Consider the following 23,082-nt stretch of genomic DNA (forward strand, 5'->3'; position numbering starts at 1 on the left):
TGGGCCAGGACTATGCTTCCAGCCACCAGACTCCACCGAGCAAGCAGTGTGCCATTACTTCAAACTAACGCGTGATAATACAAATTAATACATAATGCATGACTGAATACCTACGCCCATCTACCCACCTACCATTTGAGCATGTTGAGCACAAGCTTGCAGGCTTGAGGACCACCTAACGCTAGCTCATCTGAGGGGATCTGAGCTGCTGCCACCAGTAACGGGGCCCAGGACAAGTATAACATCAAATTATGTTCATTTTTGTCCTTTAAAAAAAAAAAAAAAAATCATTAGAAAGAATGTTTTTCATGTTGGTTTTTTTTTTTTTTTTTTAATAACCCTGGATCACCAACAACCTGTCGACACCTTGACTGGAGAATCCCCACTGGACCCCATCAACCTCTAAACAACAGCGTTTCGATTTTCTCATATGTGAAGTGAGGAACAGCATCTTAAACAGCTTTGTAAAATGGTTTAAAATCTCTGGGATAAATCTGCTAAGTGACAACACTCTCATTGCGGCAACTACTCTTATTATTAAAAATAGAACTCCTTCCTAGCATTGGAATGAACAAAAACGGTTAACAAAGAGGAATTATAGCTGGGCAGGACTTGGGCAATTCTTGTCACTCCATTATGAAGGAAACTAAAATACCAGGTCCTCATAAAAACCCCAATTTTTTAAACAAGTAATTCAAGATGTTCAAAAGTTTATATATGGATATTATACATATATATTTAAGATATGCAGGGTTTGGAAAGGTAAATACCATATTGCACAAATATAGAAAACTTGTAATATTGATATTTTAAAGCTGTCACACATTTGATGCAATATTTATATGTTATAAAAGTCTTAACATTTAAATGTTATAACTATGTTAGAAAGGTCTAAATGATAGAGTCAATATGAGATGTCTTTATATCGAAATAACATAGAATGCTAAAACAATTTGTTTAGACTTCACCCATCAAAACAATTTGTCAAAACTGACATGTTCTCACAAAATATTTCCATTTTGATAAAACAGCATTTTGACAGAAAACGGTGGGATCCAAACATTTTCATTCGGCTTGCTGAACTATATACGTCCTTGTGAACCAGACTGGATGTGAAAATAGGACGGGGGTGTGAGTGCTGTCCCTGCTCCTGTGCTGTGGCTCAGGCTGTGCCTACGCTGCTTTTGAACCCTCCCCGAGTCCTTCAGGGCAGGGAACATCCTCTGCTGCACAGCCTACAAAGCCAGATCCCCCACGGGGCATTTCCAAAATCAAATAAATAAATAAATAAATTAAAAAAAAAAAAAAAAGGTATTTAGTGATTTAATGGCATTTTCTATAAAAATGACTTTGGTTTGGATTCTTTCGTGGGCTCCCTGGAAAAAGCCAAATGGGGCTGGAGACATCTTCAAACAACTTTCTTACTTAAAACTTCAAACAATCTTCTGTTCTCACACCAGCAGAGTTCTGTGGTTTGATTCGTATCACAAAATAATGAAAATGCAGTCCAAAAAAGAAAAACAAAAAAGCGCATCAAAAGCTGTTGATCTGATTTCCTAATGATGCAGGCATAAATATCAAGAGATAACAACTTCAGAGCTCACGCATCACCTTCTATACACCCGTCTTAAATATGGAAGGCCTTCAAAGAAAATATTATATATAGGGGATTTTCATGGAAACCAGAAGTTATAAGCAACTGTCTATCAAAGAATACATGTGCTCCAAATACATTCCTGGAGTCAGCAGTACATTGTGGTCCCATTCATATGAATTTACAACAGGCTAACAAACAGATGTTAGAAGTGTGATATCTGTAGGACAATGACTAGCTCTTGTACACTGTTAGAAGATGCTGCTTTAAGCTATCGATTGATCTATATCGATTGATCTTGAGCTCTTATAACTGTTGATTATCTAATAAATTTTCACAAATAAAACTGAAAATGTGTAAAAATCAAATTAATGTTATTTGTTTAGCCCACATGAGCTACTTCATATAACAAGAATATTCTGCATCACTTTTTAATTGTCTTCAAAATACTTGGTGCACTCTGGTTTTTCAGGCTAGCCAAACACCATGATCCCATTTCTGAGGGAAGACTACCCGTGCTGGACTTTTTATGGTCTTGACCCAAGAAAGGGCCAAGACACAGACTTCAATCCTTGCATTACCCAGTTCTGCACGGAAGAGCACCCCCCGATTAGAAAAAGGGAAGTAAAAATGAAGAAAGGCATGAACACATGCTTTAGGCTCTCACCTGAAGAATTCCCTTAGCTTTTTCTATGCAATTACACTGAATTTCAGTATAATGCAACTGTTATCCTTCCTGCTGCCATTCAAGGTTTCCAGAAACGATCCACTTACATTCTCGCGGTCAAAACAAGCAAGTTCTCGTGCAGCAAACTGTCTCACTGTCCACAGGAGACTTTACGTCCTAACGTCCTTTGAGTCCTTCACAGACACGCACACTATTCCCCTCAGGTTTCTCTAGTCCTTAATTAACTGTTATCTTTTTAACAATAAAAAAGCAGCCGGTGGTTTGGGAGTTGCTTTTCATTTCTTGAAGCTTGCTCTTCAAGAAGAGCAAGAAGATGTGCGACATCTGCAATCCAGCTGTGGGAACTACGGGTGGACGAAGGAGAGGATGTCGATGTGGGATGCTGTGGGAGAAAAGCGTCAGTGTGTGCAGACAGGGTGAGTGAATGCTATTACACTGAAGTGATTTTTTTGAATGATGCAAGATCTTGCAGCAATCCCCTCGCATTAACTCGCTGCAGCTCAGGAAGCCTAGCAAGAAATAACTGGCAGGAGGGTCACCACCAGCAACTGCTGAGGCACTTCCACGCCGGAGGTTCAGCTATCTTCACCCCAAACACAACGTTACGGAAACAATAATGTTCACCCCAGATGCTCTTCCTGAGAGCCTGCTGCTATGGCTTTCTGCTTACAAGTTAAACTGCCCAAGATCAGAAAAGAAATTTGACTAATAAATCCCTACAGCATGGTGACCCGTGTGCCATTAACCCGCATCAGCCTGCCTTGATTGACTGAGTACAACGGCCTCAGGTACCCATCCTGCATGCAAGCTGCAGTAAATGATCTTCTCATAAGTACTGTGATTAATTACTTCCCTTCAGTTAAAGTCAATATTCTACTTGCACTGGATTATTTAAATAATAAAAAAAGGGATAAAAAGGAGAGGTGTGTTGATAATGGGAAGCAGCTCTGCTCTATCTTCGTGGCATTATCTATCAATTGCAATCAGATTACATAGATAAAGAACAGCAGCAAATTTATCAGCTCTATTTGCACTTGTCACATCCCTTCGCTGTAAGAAGACTTCATGCAAGCGGCACCACGCAGCCAGGGACCACCGAGACGCAGCACGGCTCTGCCTTGGGAGTACGGGAACGGGGCAGGAGGGAGAGCGAGGGGCAGGTGGGAGATGGGAAGAGGAGAGGGGAACTCATCTCTTCCCACCCTCGGCCTTGCAGGGATGCAACCAATTCGTTCACCTGGTCCCTCCGCATAACAGAAAGTCACCCGCGGCCATCCAGCCTCAACAGGGTGGTATTCAAGGATGAAGCACTCAACTTTTTAGAGCATTTACCATGCATAACCCTATTTATTTATTTATTAAAGTGGGGGTTTTTTACATTAATTTCACCTGGAACACAATTCTGAAACCTTGTCATCCAGACCAGGTACCAAACAACAGAAACATTCCCATTACACCACTATGAATTGAGAAGAGCAGCCGCCTGGCAACTTCAGAACGCAAGAGGTGCTCCAGACACAAACATTTTTACTTGGGCCAGTTATCTGTTCTCTTGTATCTGCAGGCATTAACAAAGGCTGATTATTCCGATTTTGCTATTGCATCCAATGTGGTAAAAAAAGACCGATTTTATTCTCGGTTACCTATGCAATAAATTAGGAGGAAACCTGTTGCATAACTACAAAGGTCACGGTGTTTCACTCAGAGCAAGTACTTTCTATTTCTCAAAAATTTCTTACCTAAACAGAGATTGTACACTCTCTACACGTAGCAACAACATTGCTCTCTGCCCAATTCAGTTCTAGGTACAAGCTAACTAAATTTCGTTGTTATCAACAACAGTATTAGAAATTAAGCAGGAATGGCTCACTTAAATGGTCTCAGATGTGTACACACACAGATAGAGTTCCTGGAAGGTATTTCTGAAAGCCAGGCAATGCCCAGCGTTTGAAAGCTCTGAACAAACCATATAGCCATAGGGGTTCCTCCATCATTAGTATCGATGTCCATTAGGGCGATGGCTCACTGTGAAAATGAGCATCCAAACTCCACGGCTCTCACCACTTAACCCCAAGCCTCCACGTACATTCCTTGATTATTTTTTCCTCCGGTTGCATTAAGCGCCACGCTCAGCGCGCAGAAGAGATGTATCATGTGCAACGAGAGCTCAAACTCCCAATCTTCAGACCCAGGAGTCTTAATGAACGCCTTGTCAAATCAGCAGTTCAGGAGCATTCAGGGAGGGGGGAGCCTCATATTTTGATTGTAATTTCTAAATCCATTTTTATCCCATAGAGATTAAAAAAAAAAATAAAAAAAAAAATTGTAAGAGCTCTGTTTTCCAGGCAAAATCAGCACCTTAACCGAATTGCATACATAGAAGCAGCCCAGGTCCCAGACCTCAAAGTGTGACTGCAGGAGATGGGTTATGTGTGTGCCTATATGAGACGCAGGTACATAAACCAGATTCCCTGCCCAAAACTGCACTTAGCAGGCAGGCAGGCAGCTATTTTGCTTCCAAGCTGTAGCCCCTCTGGGTGAAAACCAAGGCGGCATTTAGTCACCTTTGCAGGCGCAGAGATTTGCTGTTGCAGGTAGACAGAGATGCACAGACGCTTTGTAAAACCCTGGTTTAAAAGTTTCAAAAGCCATCGGGGAGGACGTATGCATGCTGCTTGCCCATCATCACCCTGGTAAAGCCTACCTATAGCACTTCAGATGCTCCCTGTGTACTAGTTCCAGAAGAGAAATGTAGAAAGAGGAAAAAGGGACATCTACAAAGCAAAATGCAGTAATTCCTGGATAAATCCCCATCCAAGCTAGCATTCATAACCATAGCCAGAACTATTGCAATATAGCCATCAGCTTGGTTCATACCCTGAATTAGCATCTCCGACCACCGCTGGGCACGCGCTGGACCATGCCAATCGTTGTTATGAATTAGTATGGGGGTCCTTCACATAATACTGAATTGCACCAGATCTCTCCGATGCTAGAAAGTGGAGCTAGTGGAGGAAAGGAGGTCTGGAGGTTACCTGATCCTGATCCGAACGCCAAACGCTCTCCCCTTGGCTCGCCTTTGCCAATGGACGCGAGAGGCATTTTTATGCCCTGTCCCTCTGGGATCTCACACGCCAGCCCCAAATGGATTCTGCGGCGTAACAGCATCTAAAAGTTATGGGCCATTCTGTAAGGGGATGTCATTGCAGTATAAATATTGTGCCCAAGGCTCTGACCTCACGCCCCCAAACTCTATCCAATTATCTCACATACTAAGTGCCTTTTCTCACTTCTAAATCCCGCGGTCGCTTTCTGAAGGCTATTCAGACAGCTCTCTAAAATGCAACAAATTTACAGCAGCACAATGTTCTTACATAAAGCTTAAAGCACTTCACCGCACAATTACCTTTTTTCCCTGGCAATGCGAACAGTCTAAAGCAAATATCCACTATGAACAAAAGCACCAAAACACAGAAGACATATAGAGAGATCTGATGTCCAAGAAATCCATTCTGGGTTTGGGGTTTTTTTTTCATTTTCTACAGAAAGATGAGAATTAGTGGGGATGATGTTTGCAGTTTATTATATGCACTGTATTGTTTAATACACTACAGAAGAATAATTAAGACAACTCTTTCTTAGCTCTGGTGGGAAACACCAATTAAAAATAAAAAAAAGGATGGAAGTTTCGGTTAATGCTTAAAGTTTTTTTTCCTATTATCAAATTCACCAGATATGCATGAGACCCAGAGAATAGCCAAAAGCACATTTTTTACTTTTTCTGCCTTTAGACAGACACCACAAGTCTAGATTCACCTCACCCTGCACAACATATCTACGATTTAAGCATCTAGTCTCACGTTATTTGAGATTATTAAGTGTTATGACTACAGACAGGTGAAACATCTCCCTGGCTGTACGGCCACTGACTGGCAGTCCCAAACCGTGCCATCTTTTGAAGACACAAGCAGTGATTTGAAAGAAAAAGCAATCCATTACTAGTTTCAGCCCGGACCCCCAAAACGCGGGCAAAGATGCATCTCGGAGACGAGAGGCAGAGGGATACTTTGTGGGAAAACCCTGGCAGGACTCAGGGTGGCTGGTGCCACGGCGCTCGAGTTGGTGAGGAACAGTGCTGCGAGGTACAAACAGCAAAGCAGGACGCACTAGGTCTAATTTAAGGATCTGCCCATGGTTCTCCCCAAATTTCACTGCTCACGCCTGGAGCATGGGACAATACTGGAAATCTAACAATCCCCATGACCCAAGAGTGAGGCAGCACACTTCCAAATTATCATGAGAATAGCCAACAAGCCTCATTCACCATGACTTCACCTTCTGACACCCCACAAAGCAGAAGCACAAGTTTAAAAAAAAAAAAAAAAAAACAAAACCAAACCAACAAACCAACCAACAAAAAAAACCCCAAAACTCATTTCACACTTTGCAGTGTGTTTTGTAATTAATCAGAATTGTATTGCCAGCTTCTAATGATTGAATCCCATTTAATCACTTTGGAGGCTCTCGGCTGTGTGATGTAAGCACCACAAATCAGAACCTAGAGGGCCTTATGAACATTCATCATGCATCCTTCCCGAAATTAATGGTACAGTCTAAGCACAGCCAGGCCCCATGAGGTGCTTAACATCCTATGCACAAGATGTAAATTCATAATCATCATCACAACACCGTCAAAGAAATACTCCATCAAGGCTCATTTTGTGCTTGCTAAACATGTGTTTTCTTCACTTGAAACTAGAAAAAGGGCTTGAACTATAAATCCCAGGATCAAAAACATCCCCCAAACTTTGAAGAGTTTAGATCTGAATTGGAGATCAACATGGAACATTATGCAAGGCATCATCTGAAACAAGAATAACAACGTGTTACAGGACTTGAAAAGCCAGCAGCTCTTCCACAGTGCTCCAAACCTCCTTGGAATTCTAAAACATTAGCTACTCCATCACTCTGGGACATGTTGACTGGAGATGATGATGCTCTGATGAACCCAAATGCCTTCACTGCTAAATCGAAGGCTCCCAAATCTTAGTGCAGAGCTGGTTTGTGAGCTATTAATCTCATCTTCATCACGCAACGTTTCCTCCAAGTTTTTTTGGCTTGTTTCTAAATAAATTTTGTAGATGTTCTACAGGAAAGAGACCTTCCATAGGGAGCCACCTGCTGATGTCCAGACTGACAAGGTCAAGGACAACAGCAGAAGAGCTCAAAGCAAAGCAAGACGTAGCTTCAGTCGTCAAATGCTCAGGGTGTAGATGCTTCACACGGGCAGGGACTCCTCAGTGACCTTCCCAGCGTTGCTCAGCATGGGAGAATTACAGGAGTTACTCTCTGTAGGTTCTATACTCATCATGGCAGAGCCTCTTCAGTAAAACTTGTACAATATATAGCAGGATGGTTTCCCGAGTTTGGCAAAGTTTTCCCTGGATACATCTTCTAGATTAACTCCAGCGCTTTAGGAAGTAGCTGCATTTTTACACCACGACCTGAAAATGCTGACTTTCCCCTCATTTCTTCATCCTTTCCCAACAGTCACAGTGTGGGAAAAAGCTTTTGTTGCTACAAACGCAGGAGGTGGATGCTCTGCCTCACAACACAAAATAAACCATCAATCAGGAAAGGTTTCAGCACATCCTTAAGCTTATTTGCTTGTTGGTTTTTTTGCCTTTTGTGACCAAAATCAAATAGAAATGAGAGCACACACACAGACATAGAAACAAATCATTTGGGAATTAAGAGAAAAAGCTTTCCAATATCATGCAAAAGGGCCAGAATTGACCCAGAATTTGGAATCTGGGTTAGAGGAATTGATTTTTAATTGTCATCAGGAAAATCCTTTAGAGGAGCATCATTTAAATCTCTGCACCGTGTAACTTCTACCTCCACGGGTTCCAGGAGCATATGGTCTGCTTCACGAAGCAAACCCCTTCCATGGTGACTGGGAGCCCACATTATCATGTGTAATGAGGGAAAAATCAAGTGCAAGTCACAGCTGGCTCAGGATCATGCTGGCGCTTGCATCTGCCACTAGCAGCTTCCCGAGTTCACTATATGCATGCTCCTCACGAGCAAAATCTGAGGTGCCCCTAGGTGCATCTGAAGGAACACTCCGCTGAAGACATTACACTAGACACGTTGGCTTGTCCTTGGCCTAAAAGAGCACAGAAAATCCTCTGTTGGCTCAGCCCTAATAGAAATAATTTAATCTTCAACCTGATCAAAAAAGGTCCACTGAAGAAATGTGTACGTCAACTCTGGCGTGCTCTGGATCAAGTCCTTTGTGCTATTTACCCTTCCCACACCAATGCATAGAAAAGTCACCTCCTTCTCTGATATAAAAACCCCAAACTGTGCCTAACAGAATATGAATGGTAGGGGGTTTTTAATTCTCCACAGATGTCTCCAATGGCAATTATTTAAGACTGTTGATGTTTTATGTGTTATATCGCCACATTAACTACCTAGGCCTAGTCTTACAGTTGAGATGGCATTTCCATTCCAAAACTCCTCTGGGGGCAATTGTGGGAGACTGGGGAAGGGAAATTATAGGCTATTACCAAACTGCTACTTAAAATCTCTCAGAATTATAATTTTAAAAGAACACTTCATAAAAAAAGCATGCAGCTGGACATTAGTTAAGTTGACCATGTCAAAAAAGAGTGGTTTGCATCCACTCTTATGCTTTCAGGGTCAATCCTCCTATTTTTCTATCATTTTTGGGCTTTCTAGCTCCACAGCTTCAGAGCACATGTCCCAGGAGGTGGTGTGATTGTAGAAGTACAACTCTGGATATTCACTGCTGAATATTCAAGGTGTGGACATCTCTAGAGTCATGACCGAGGTGCACGCTTCAGGGGTATTTGCTTGAATAATGACATTGTAGTCTCCTCAATGACAACTTACCAAGTCTACCAATGGGGCTGTATGTCTTCTGCTCGACAGTAAACAGATTCTCAACTGTTCTGCATTTTGTTCTGTATCCACATGGTTTGCACCAAATAGTTGGATGATGTCAAATGGTGGCTCAACACAGAGCAACAGAGCCAGTACTTCTAAAATTTACTGTCTCCTCAACAACATTTGTTATTAGGAGGTTATTAGGAGCCTGACGGGGACTTTAATTGTAAAATAATTTATATCTTTCCATCCCTTAGCACTTAAATGTCTTGGGAGGAGGACTTTGCCGTTTTGTGCAATAGTCAAAAGGGGGATTTTACCTGAAATGGTCTCAAAGGTACCTTCTGAAAATCCACCCCGTTTCACCTGGTGCTAAAGAACAAGGAAATCTCAGGAAATCTCTACTCGCAGAAAAGCCTGATGTCTGCTCACAGCCTCTTCCTGCAACATTTCCTTGGAAATACAGCTTCTCATTCACAGTCTCTGCCTCGTGCTGCAATTACTCTTTTCCTCCCATATCTTTGTTCCTCCAGCACAACTTGTACTAAATGTCAAGTCCAAAACCAATGGTTTAGTCACAGCAGCGGCTGCAGGGTTATCCTGTGGACTGTGACCAGAATTGCGAGCAGCAGAAGGAGAAGCCGTGGGGTCTCAACTGCTCATCTTAAGCCTTCCGCGCATCCTGAACAGAGCTTGAGTCCCACTGAAATGTGTTTTCCTTGCAGGAGGTCGGGAGCCACAGTAGAAATTGGTTCTGCCAACACTTCGGGCTGGATCAGTCAACTACTGCAGCCCAGCACTACTGCAATGAGTTTTGCTCCATCAATCTTTGCCAAAGTTGAACCCTTTTGCTGTGCGAAGGGCTTGGGCTTTGATCTATACAGACACAACCTCACACATTGCCTAATAACACTAAAAAAAGTAAATGAAATCTAGCTCTACATGGGTTTGGATAAGCAAAGCTTCCTCAGTTTCTAATACAACTTCTCTTTTTTGTCACTGCACATACTGTGGCACAAACCTCACAGGGATGTATTCCATCCAGCCAAGAGGGATAAATTTCAGTTCCCAAAGCTGCCCACTAGAAAAACAAGTGGTTCCAGATCAGTGGATGTGGGGAAAAAAATTTAAAAAAAAAAAAAAAAAAAAAAGCACTTTTACTCCTTTTCATGGCAAAAGAAGCTGAGAAATGCCCCACTCCATGCACCTGTGTCCAACCCCCACCACCCCATGCAACGGTGCATCAGTGTCCAAGTTTAAGCAGATCCTCAGCTCACTGAGCAGCCCTGCCCGCAGATGCCTTCCCAAAGTTAGCTCTACCCCTCCGATCACCCTTGCTTTTACCTCCCTACTGTGTCTTATTTGCTCTTCACTTGCACGGTCCAGCTGTGAAAGAATCAATTGGCTACAGTCCTGCTGTTCCCAAGGAAAAATCAGGTGTCTGAGGGTTTGTTTTTTTTTTTTTAAATTATTGCAAAGACATGGAGCACAGAGCTGATACATATCTTGATCTCCTTCTTGCCATTTGTTGTGACAGTCAACCATAAACCAACGGCACTAGCACACCCGAGCCCCAGCTCTGCCAACAGCCTGAGCTTGAGGAGCATTTCAATCTCCCTGCATAAATCTCTGCAATCCAGTGCAGAAGCGTGCAAACCTTGCTGCCCGCGGGGGGCCAGACTCCAGAGCACTTTTGGCTAGTTCTGGTCCTTCAAGCAGCAGCAAACCGGGTGCTGATGGCTTCCAAAACTCAAAAGATGCCTGCTTGTTTACACTGAGAAATGACCAACATGCTCAAGTGATCTCCCTGGTGAATAATGAAAACCTCAGCTGGGGTCCCATAACGGTAGAGGAGGGCTGACTCCTCAAGCTGTAGGATACAGAGAAAGTCAGAAAGTCTCTGCCTTGAAAACCCAGATGTGTACCATAGGGGCAGGATGAAATGAATCATTCTTTGATATTCAAGCATCTTCCAAACAGGAGAACAGGTATCAGGAGAAAACAAACAGATCCAAGTACAGTGCTGTGTACAGAAATGAACTAATATCAAGCTTGACTGAAAAAGTTGATTAAATTAGTTTAATTTAAAAGCCCAAACAAACCCTGAAGGAGGTTTCTTTGTTTATTGCTTTTTACCAACAGCATGCGTTACTGAAGCAGCACCATGTGGGCATGAAATATTTATTCATTAAATCTTTCATAAAGCTCCACACTATTGGTTTCACTCAGGATATATTTATAACGTGTCAAAGTCCACAAAAATCACCGCTTTTCTTTTCCCCACCTTCATCCCCCTCCAGACTGTTTATAAAAGGATTAGGCTTTCAGTTTTCATTGCAATAAGCCTGATCCTCAGCTCCACTGTTGCTTGTACACAAGGTGCTGCTGCTTTAATCGTAACAGGATAGTTGTAGCTGAAATAGTTCAGCCTTCCCTGTACCACCCAAAATGGACTGTTACGGTGCTGCAAACCATATTGCTGGTTTACAGTGTTCCTTCTATGGGAATGGCAACATCATTCATTTATGGAGGAAGGCACTATGCACCAGTAGTAATACATGGAAATAAAAGTCAGGACAGACAGTCCACCCAAGCAAGAGAAAAGCCGTCAGAAAGTACCTTCATTTCGGTATCGGTATGTCCGAGTCATTTGTTATCAAACCTCACTCCATCAGTGAAACCTCTTCTTGAACCCTTCCTCGGCTGTCAGCCAACCTACAGATTAAACCCATGCTCCAAGTTGGGTTAGTAACACGCTAGCGTGAACAGTGCTATATTATCCTCGATGTTAGCTGTAAAACTATGTAATACTGTTTTACTAGTTTTACTGACAATATAGCTCAGTCCAGTACAGGAGTGAGGACAGGTTATACTTAGAAATATAAATTAAACTACTTTCCACCCATAAGTGTGCAAAAATCCAGGATTTGCATTAGGACTGTGCAGGGACAACTGCATCAGTGAAACTGTCACTTCTCTAAGGAGTTGCATTGATTCCTAATCTGGGTGCAGGCCAAATCTAATTACCCCAAATAATCCCGAGCAATAAAAAAAAGCACCCCAAAATGGGTGCACTGCAGGCTCCCACGCAGTTTTGGTGGCCGCAGCCACTGCATGCATCCCTGCCTCGTTGGACCACAGGCTTTCTGGTCAGGCCCGCTCCTGGTTCCCTTACTTCATTTGTTTGTGAGAATAAATAAATATAAATACAGCATAAGCAGATGTCGTTGTCCCTGGAAACTAGGCTTGCTGAGTATGTTTCTGCTGAAACGGCTTCTTACTGGAAAATTAGGTTTTGATTAAAGTGTGTTCTTTTCTTCCTTTTAATAAACAGAGCCTACTTCATGTGCAAGCTTTGGGCTTTTTTTTTTTTTTTTTTACTGGAAACCTAAACCATCTTGCATGGCTTTGGTTTTTCAAATGCCTGATCCTCAGCAAGGGCTGCATTCCGCAGGCATGAGAGCACCTCATGGGGCATCAAGGAGAAGACATCTCAGGATGACTCCCCAAGGAGAGACCAGATCCTTGTGAAAGTCTAACCCAGGCAAAAGTGCAAGGAGGGACCACCACCCACGTATGAATCCCATAAGGCAGTGCTGCAACTCAAGACAACATTTTGGGCATTTAATCCCAGGAACAACCGTTCTGACATTTTTGTGGGGAAAAACAATGACCTTTTTCCCCGAAGGAAAATACTGACAAGAAGAGAGGCTTTGCAATTATGTTTTTTATGAAGGGGAAAACACCTTTTCTAAGTCAGTTCCACCAAAATCTCAGTAGAGGAGCACAGAGTGACGTCGGCTGATGGGACCTCACCCCAGGGAAAATCTTCCCCTTCACAGAGCCTGACACTACCCCATCACCATTTACCTAAACCACAGGATCACTGCAGAGCCAAGGCTGGGAGCCTCATAGTAGGTACGTTCCCTAAGGATTACCTCCACCGCACTCCTGAAGAACTTGAAACGAAAGGACCTATGTATAACCAACATTGATTTTTCCCCTCGATGCCTCCATCACTCACGTCAGTCCCAGCTAAAGCCAGGGCAGCGCACACCTCGCATTGCCCACTCACGCAGTGTTTCCTTGTCCTAGTTTCACAACAAAAACACTGGGATAAATCATTTACTCCCCAGTCCGCTTCACAAACCTGCCAGCATCTCATCCCCGCAAGGTTCTCTGCAACTATGCCTCTAGACCTGAAAAATATTAAAAGGAAAATCAAAATGGAAAAGGTTGACCTCAAGCCCAGCAGACCTGGCGATGCTTAGAGATTCTGCGTTTGATAAAGTCTACAACTAAAACACTTTGCAAAGCCTGTCCCACTGGCCAGGCTGTGCCACATTTGCACAGTAGCTCAACAGTTACTGACATTCCCAAAAGACATATGGGGGCCTGTTACACTCAGTTTACCCCAAAAGGGCCTCACTTGGCAATATTAAGTCTTTCGAAAGTAACTAAAGCCAACACCACGTGCAAAACTTTTGCAGTTTCACACAGTAGTGAAAAGACCATTTTCCTTACCAAGACAACATTATCCTGATGACGCACGAGCAATGGGCTAACTCTTGAATTTTCGCATCCCAGACTGAGCGATCTAAGTCATGTCAAGGAAGGGAAGGAAAAACTACTGTGGGTGCTGTAATGAAAATATGTTCTTCTCGGGAGCAAGTCTGCAAAGGGCTTTGAGGGGCCGGCGGGGAGATGCCGAGCCACGATATGCTCCAGCGATTTCCAGCTGCTGCAAGCTCCCAAGAGACATCAGAGTCAACTGACGTGGCTCCTACTAGGGCAAATTTCAGACCAAACACCCCCGACTCTTCAGCCAAAGCTGGCATTATTTTTACCTCCTCTCCTCCCCTCTGCCATCATGAGGAGAGCAAAGAAAAAAATTTAAAAAGCTATATTTTACATGCTCGTTAAGTATAATCTGCTAAATGTTCTATGCCAATGCATAAAGCTGCCTACTATACTAATAGAATATTTAATTGACATTTATTTGCTGACTAGTTATTTATGCTAACATCACCCCTGCATAATTAATAGTCTGCTAAAGTCGACTTGAAAAGCACACACAAAACACTGTACTAGGAGTCATTTACAGTATTTAAAATAAAGAAATCCTGCAATCTATTTACATTAGGTTAGTCTAAACTTGGTTTTGATGGAATAAGAGGATAAGGATTGGGCAAAGAAGATAAAAAAACCCCTATGTACTACTTTAGAAATATCCACAATCTTTGACAGTACAACCTGCCAAAGAAGATTTCCGAGTTTCATTTTACTTGGCTCGAGGACCCACTTCTTAGCTGATGTAAAACAGCATAAGCTCAGTGAATGCCTGCTGATTTTCTCCAGCCTCAAGCTCTTAGGAAGTAATATTTCAGGTCAGCCTTCAGTGAAAGAGCTAAACCGGGGCCAGATCTGCTCTCAATTATACCAGTAGAAAAGCAAACTCATCTCAGATAAGTTGGTGGAGGCGAGCCAACTCCTCACAAAGATAAAAGAAGTCCACCCTGCCCATCTGATCCCTCTACCTGCACTGTAATCATGGACCTGCAGGCATAGTTTAAGTTTTATTTCCTCTGGGATGAGATTACCAGGGGAAAGTTGGCTTCAGTTAAAAAATTAAAAAAAAAAAAAAAAAAAAAATCCATGATAGCATTTTCTGAGAGAGAAGCTCTGGAGGCCTTCATCTATTTTCAGAAACATTACCGCTGTGTGACTCTGAAGAACTTGTGGACAAACTTTGCAGGCCCAAGTGACCTCCAAGAATGATGCTGAAAGGCAAGTGTACGGGCCACATCTCCACCACCACCACCGCCAGCTGTGCCCCTCAAAAAAGCCTCCCGTACACCTAGGGAGTCTTGAACGACACCAAATCCACACGCAAGCAGAAAGTGACTGCTCCGGGCTTGCTCTGCTCCTTGCTCCTGTCTCACCGTCTCCCCTCGCTGCTCCCGTTCCCATCCCCTGCGCCCCGTTTTCTCTCAACCCCACTACTTTCTGCTGTAGTCCAGCCCCAGCACCTGTTCTAACCACGGCATCTATCGATGATTTCACCTGAGCACTAACAAAGTGGAAAAACCGGCTCAAAATTAACTTGTTTCTTCCATTTATCTATTCATCTGACATCTTGCATACGTATCAGCTGTGCAACACGGCCAACCACCTTTTGACTATGCAGAATCCGGTGAGTCCTCATGCCGTAAATTTTGACGTGGCCAACCAGACCCGATTCTCCCCTCCCTTACACCAGTGATCACAAACAACGGGATTTGGCTCTGTGATCGATTCAGATAATGGTAAAAAAAAAAAAAAAAAAAAAAAAAAAGTTGTCATTTGAAGGCAACCCGGTTTGCTGTGCCATAAGTTTTATCTCCTTTTTCATCCATATCCTGCCCAGAATCAAATCCAGCACTTGGAATCCAAGTGAAATTCCCCTCCTTTGGCCTGGATCTAGGACAGAAGTTAACCTGACCTGAGCAAAACTCAAAAAACTACTTCAAATAGTGACTGAATGATGATGTTCACCTTCACAGAAAATCTGGGCAGGCAAAATGCTTCATGTCCACCACTCTTCATGGCATATTTCACTTCATGAAGCTCAGCACCATTCAAGAGGGACTCACTTCACTCCAGGATCAGGCTTTTCTGCTTTCATCCTCCTTACAGTGGTGTAACAGAGAAGTAAAGGCTGCTTTCCTACACATAATCGCAGTACGACTGATCACCTCGATCACCAAATCCAGGTATAGATGGTGTTCAGACGTTTTCCCATCTGTACCAGCTCATTGTAAAATCAAAACATAGACCTGGTTCTCTCCCCGCTGTATTTCTTTATATCTCCAGTCTCCTCCGTCTTCTGGTTTACATGGCAAGCAGACTCAAGCTCACTGCACGGATCTGCACACAGAAATGCCCTATTTGAATTTCCATCTGTCAATAACATTAAAGCAGAACCACCACGGCAATTACAAGTGTACACAATAATCTTGTCGTCCAGTGTCTTTAGCGCATCCCAGAATGCATTAAGATAGTGCCAGGAGAGATTCGGCTCTGTTGGCTCAGCTGTAAATCTGCAATCTGTACAAAAACACCCAAGTGTCAATCAAAAGACGTTCCTGCTCTACGCGTGGTTCACAATGCATAATTTAGCTACTACGCTTGTCAGGTTCTCCACACTGCTCTTCTACCCGATGGTAAATGTGTTCATGAACCCAACTGTCATCAACAAAGGAAAACAGAACATGGAAATAACAGGCTAAAGGAGGCAAGAGACCTCTTTTCCTTTCACAGTTAAAGGAATTGCTAGTAAGGGAAAGTTTAGTTAGACTTTAATTTTTAATGCTCAGTGGGTAAAACATCCCAAGGGATGGAGGATGTTGAAAAGCAATCGCATCGGCTCTGTGCTGAGGAGGAGGACAGCGCTTGGTTAAGACATAGGAGGGGATAAAGGCTGTCCCTGTTTCCATGCAAGCTAATATAATGGGGCAATTTTCATCAACTGATGGGAAGTCTATGTTACATCCCACCCCTATAGTGCAGAAAACAAATCCTACTATACCACCACAGCCTTGCCACTGTCAAGGAACTTTGAAGCACGTTGTCCTTCCTCATATGAATTACAATTGCCGAGGGACCTTGTCAGAAAGGATGAAAATTTCACACTCAGCTACGTCAGGCAGTAGCTACCCACTGGTCTACACCACAGTTAATATGCAATAAAATAGAAATCTCTGTCCCAGGACGTGACTTTAGAGCTGATCAGTGCCAAAGCTACAGACCATAAGGACAGCTTCACACTTGCCTCAGCTAGTTCATGAATAAACATCCAATTCATTCAAATGAGTTCTATATTAACTAATTTAAATAATTTTCATTTTGCTTTGAATGGTAAACAGATCTATTCTGCCAGGATAGTTGAGTTTGCAATTCAAATTACACACCGATTTGTAATGAGAAAAATATAATTAATGGCAAAGCTTGAAGTAACTACAATTTTACTCCTTTGATTTCCTGCAGGGAAGGAGGGGGTGGAGTGTGAAGCTTGCAGGCACACACGCACTCACACCGTCCTTTCATAAGCCAATACCTTTTCTTGCAAACTCAAGTATTTGGCTTGAGTGGTCCTATTCTAGTGCATTGCACCATAATGTCATGGGAGGATGTAACATGACTTGACATTTTACTCACAGGCACCATGATGCAATACTAACGTCACCCAATAAATAACCATGTAACAGTCTGTAAATTAAATGAGTTCCTTCTATTGGGATCATAAACAACAATTATTTGGCAGCTGCCCCTTAAAAGCTCCGTGTGTAGTGAACAGTAAATCAAGCTTTATTGATTTGCTAAACTGAACCGTCCCATTTTTTTCGCATCTCTCTCCCTTCTAATGAAATTCTTCGTCCTATCACTCTGGACCATTCTTGTCTGGCATCACATTTATAAGATGAGTGCTGATCAGTCCGATCTGATTCGTAAGCAGAACCAGACCATTGTCGCAGTGCTGGTATTTTGTCCGTTAAACAAGTCCTTAGCAGATCTGCTTTTTAACCAAAGCCTTCAGCTCCTGATTAAAATCAAACCCTAATGACAGATAACTGGCCCTGGCCATGCTGCTTGCATGGTCTTGCCAACAGATATCCTCATTGTAATCAAGATGTGCAGAATCAGGCCCTTAGAGAACGAGTCCATGCAATTTCAAGCTGGCTTTCATTTCTTCCAAAGGTTTGGCAACAAAATAGCGTGCAATGCTAAAAAGGCAAAAAAAACTCCACGGAGTTCACAGAGAACATCACTTTCTCTATAACCAATGCAAAATCTGATCCTGCAGGCTTCACCAGCTAAAACTCTCAGCGCTCCAATGAAGTTTGGCTCGTTAAGATATATTCACTGATCAGCAAAGCAATTAAGCACAGGACGAACTCCAGACATCTGCATACAAGTCCAGTACTCACAAGCGACTTTTAAAAGCTGGTCAGGCCTCAGTTCTCCCTACGGAAGACAAAGGGCACTCTTGAAAATTTAGGTTCTACCCTGTGGTGTCCCAACGGGAGCTATGATCTTTTGGAAACCCACCTTTGACCACGGGCTGACCCTGCGGGCAAACACCCAGAGGAGCTTCGTGATTTATGAGCACATTTAGGACCTCTCTCTTTTCCAAGTGAGACCTAAGTCCTGAAGGCTCAAACCCTCCTGGGCTTTTTAGATGCCTCATTCCAAAATACGACTCAAGCTCTTAAATGCTTAAATCTGTTTTGAAATTACAATCTACACATTTAATTTATTCTTTCTCAAAACTATACTAAGACATATTCAACAGAACTGAGAATGGGAGTGGGGGAAAAAAAAAAAAAAAAAACAAAACCAACAAAACAGGGCAGTTGCCCAAATTTAAGACCCTGGTATACAGTTACATCACCCAGGCAGAGGAGAAACGCGGTATGACGCACTGCACATTTGCAGTCATTCAAGCAAGACAATTCAGACAAAGCAGCTACAACCCAAAGAGCAGATTCCAACATTTCCATGAAAAGTGGTTGCCTCCGGTTATAAGACAATCGTTATTTTCTATTACAACAGTCGATAAGATCTCTTACCCCTTGACCCTCACATTTTGAGATTTAGTTTACAGCACTGTACACCTTTCTGGTAACATTGATTATAATCCACGTAATAAAAGGTAGTTTAAGAGACCAATAAAATAAAACACCTAACCCCTCTCACATCAGCTTGATTTACTAGTGCTAAGCCAACAGATTTCTCAGCCATATTTGTCTTCAAGACTTCTTTTTTTTTTTTAAGCAATCAATCCTCTGTTTATTCAAAATACACGGACCAGAACAAAAAGATAAGTTTAGTTCAGAGTTCGGCATATGCAAGGCAGAAACGTCAGCTCTGATTCAAAGACCGTGTCTACAGCTCACTTCAGTGGGAAGTCAGGTAACACCTACCCAGGAGAAATCACACATGGCACACAACTGGCACATACACTTTTTCCAATGGTCACATGTAACAGAAAGCAAAAGAATAACTTCAGCAGCAGAATCCTTAAATGAGACTTTTCTTAAACACATGCACAAGCTGGAGGCTAAACGTTCATCTCTTCTTCCCTTGATCCAGAATAAATGGGATATATGGCAGGAATACGTATGAGTAACAGTGACAAGTATGCCCCTGCTTGGAGCTACGCAGTGGTAAGGATACACAGCTGTTCTGTTGATGTACATAGCCCAAAAAAAACCATTTTTCTTAAACACTGGGGATCAAATTGTATTATTAAACTGTTCCACATAGGCCACTTGGTAACTTACAGCTCTTCCATATAGCTTTTGTGCACCTAAGAGCTGACAGTCGGGACATGCCCTAACCTACGATGACCGAATTTTGCTACCTTTAATCACATGTATTTACCATTGGCATCAACAGCTGCAAGAATCTGGCAATGGAAGGTTTTAAACTTTCAGGGCAAAACACTTGAGTGCACAGCCAATTTCTGATTTTGGTTACACCCAAACTGATCTTGCTTAGTTTGTTCTCACTCTGAATTTCATCCTTCTTTTCTACAAGAACAGGACAATTTTCTCCCATAACTGAAAATCACAGCTTTACAATTTAGCAGTAAGTTTCCTTGTTAAGACAGCTTCCTATAGAAGTGCCTTCTGTTGTTACCAACTAGAGTAAAAATGCCTTTGCTAGAGGCTGACTGGCAAACTGAATCACCCATTGACCCGTGGGGACCTGACCCTGACCGTGTCACCCAACACCAGTTGAGGATCACGGAGTACCCATTCCAGATCGACTGGAAGTCTGGAGATTAACCACCAGCCCAATACTAGAGCATGACCCTAACAAAACATACAGAACTCACCATCTGGAGGCATCAGGACCTTGTTATTCTGTGTACACCAGCCAACTGGGTGAAGATCTGCTGTCATCACGTCACACCAGAAATCCGCCCTGCGGTCATCTCCATAGCCACAGTAACGAAGCAGTAAGAGCTGTCCACATGTTGTAATGATCGTAGCCACCCAGTACGTGTCCGGATTGCTCTTGTTGGCCACTTCTAATTTCATCCCTGGTTGGAAACTGCTTTGAAGGCTGATTTCAACCTTACAGAATGAGAAAGGCATGGTGTTACCTTTTCTCCTTTGCAAGGCGAACCCCCCCTCCCCAGGTAAGCAAGATAATGTCACCCTTAAAGAGCAGCTCTGGGATAGGCCATGAGCCGACTGTGCTCCTTAATCCAACCACCTCCTTCACAATCTGTCATTCCTACTTCATTGGCATATACCCCATCATGCAAGGTCCTGCACGCTCTAAAGAGGCCCTCCAGCAGCAGCAACCTCAGCTGCAGTGCATCTCAGAGAGGACTGCTACCCATCTTAAATGGGTCATTTATCATCATCATAAATCTCACTAATGCCAGGGAAAAGGTAGTATAACTCAAGTGAAGTTGCATTTCCCACTGCACAGCTCCATCAGGCAAATCGCAGGACACATGCAAGGTAGAAAGGCAGGTTCTAAGCACCTCTAGGAGTTAAACCCAACTATAATAATTAGTCCTATAACAACACTGAAGCACCTTTTGAGAGGCTTGACAAGCATCAAAGCCTGAATGCTGTACCAGGCAGACCAAGGAGAGCATTTCCACTAAATCCATACCCAGCAGCTAAGCCTCAATCAATTTGCTGTCCCAGCACCCTGGTAAGGTTTGATGATCCATCGCTGAAAGCAGCAAATGGTTTGAATCGCTGTCTTGCTGTCGGATGGAGATGTCGCTTCCATTTATCTCGCCAGTGACGGGTCACATGTAAATTCCCTTAGGACACTGGAGATGGAGACTAGGACACTACCGGGACTGCAGTTAAACACTAGGGCCTGCTGTGGGCACATCGTATGGTATCTTCCAAGGGCCAGTGGGATGTCTCTAGCTGCTGTTGATGAAGAAGTAGTGGATGCCGGTCCACTGGTTCAGGTGCCAGACTTGTCTTCAGAAGACCATCCAAAATGTAGCCTGTTACTCCCTATGAGATGCTTAAGGACAGGTTCTTACAGGTTTCGTAGTATCTTATCTCCTACTGAAACCGGAGATTATAAAGCCTGGTTTAAGCCTGTCTCTGATTACCTTTAAATGACAGGTTAAAATGCCTCTTTTACCCACAAATACAAACATATTACGGTCTACTCGGCCACCTGAGGACTTCGCAGACTTGGGGATGCCAAGATGCAGAGAAAACGCTCCCCTGGCATGTCAGCAGTATTCCCTTACTCATCCCACTCCAGCTTATGCCTCAAGTGCCGCCCAGCCAAAGTCATTTATTATTTGCAGGTAACAACACTCCATGTGCCTTTACTTGTGTGGGCATCTCCATCAGCATCAATGCCTGGAGTCATAGAATAGCTGAGGTTGGAAGGGACCTTTGGAGATTGTCTAAGATTGAAGAAGGTCTGTGACGCTTACTACTTTACATAGTGGTAAGATGGAACTTTAGCTTTTGTGATGATAAGGGTCCTCATAAATAATCCAGGATACACGTTCATTTGTAGTTTTTCTCCTTGCACTCACCCTAAGTAAAGACCAAAGTGGTACTCTGGAGGCAAGGGACTTGTTACTGGAAATCACATGAAGACTGGAATCAAACAGACAGATAATATAATCTTCTCTGATGGCTTTCAGGTTCCTGGCCAAGCCAGGGTTTTTTGAGAATCAATTTTCAGACTGTGAAGCACAGTCACTGAGGACTGTTGCCAGTACTAATTTGTCTCACATCGACAATCCCAGGATTGAGGTGCTGTGAGACACCGCCATCAGCAGGATCAGCAGGACGAGGAGGGCATCTCCAGGCACCTAAAGACATCCTTAAGGGATGAAGGGATGAAGCACAAAACTTTCACCTGGATCTGGTATTTGGGTTTGGGCCTGGAGCAGAAACCTGGGACAAGATGGTCTCTCCAGACAGCTGCTGGATCAAGGATAAGCTCTACAATAAGCATTGCCCTGTAATTCTCCAGTATAGAGAATTATGGTCCTTCATCCTGCAATACTCCACTGTTGTTAAAATGGAAGCAAAATAGGGAATGGAGGTTTGTATTATTTTTTTTTTTCATACATAGATGGAAGAGAGGTTTTTCATCACTGCAGCTCCTTATCCCTTCAAAACAAGCCAAGAAATCACCTGGAGACAAAGGTGGTTTAATGGCATGACAGCAGTCATCCAAATAAAGACTTCTCTTAAAGTAGCAGCAGGTTCTTACGAAGCTTTCTCGCTGCGGCACAACTACACTGTTCCCGAGGGACATCTCTGCCAGCAAACAGACTCAGTGTAAGACAACCCAGAGCACCACAACTAAAACCCCTCTCTTCCAGACGAAGATGTCCACGTCCTCCAGAGCACGCAGACCAGCCAAGTGAAGCCGGCAGAAGAGCCAGCGCGACTGATGAGCAGCTGTAGCAGAACAGGCTGCTACCTACATCTGATGGGTCAGGTAGGAGGATGAGCAGCACTATCCTCATGGGACTTGCAGTTGAGGACAGAGGACCACCATGACTTGTCATGAATTGACACAGATGAGGGCATCACAACACCTCCCCACTAGGCCCCAACATCTCTGACAGCACAGTCTTGTGGTTGAATGACAAAAAATATCCTGGAAAAATTTACCGATGTGGCCGCATGTGCACGTCCTCGACTGTGATGAAGAACTCATATACATCAGCTTCATTTTGGTCCCATGTCCTCACGTGACATCACACACAGGGAGCTGAATAGAAGAGGTTAAACAACTGATGGTGGATGTAGAAGCTGGTCCCAAACAATATCCTTGACTGTGATGGGCTCTGCCTGGAGACAGAGTCCTTTCTTCAAAGCATGCT

General features: G+C 43.2%; 1 protein-coding gene across 1 annotated transcript in view; it reads right to left on the bottom strand.

The window, feature by feature from the left end:
• Positions 1-23,082, bottom strand: part of SFMBT2 (Scm like with four mbt domains 2) — a 122,599-nt gene that overhangs the window by 77,668 nt on the left and 21,849 nt on the right. The window contains exon 4 of the mRNA XM_030015702.1: positions 20,077-20,317. Within this exon, the coding sequence (XP_029871562.1) occupies positions 20,077-20,317 (241 nt within the window). The remainder of the gene's footprint in view (positions 1-20,076; positions 20,318-23,082) is intronic.

This window comes from Aquila chrysaetos, chromosome 5 (assembly GCF_900496995.4).
Source record: "Aquila chrysaetos chrysaetos chromosome 5, bAquChr1.4, whole genome shotgun sequence".
Lineage (NCBI taxonomy): Eukaryota > Metazoa > Chordata > Aves > Accipitriformes > Accipitridae > Aquila > Aquila chrysaetos.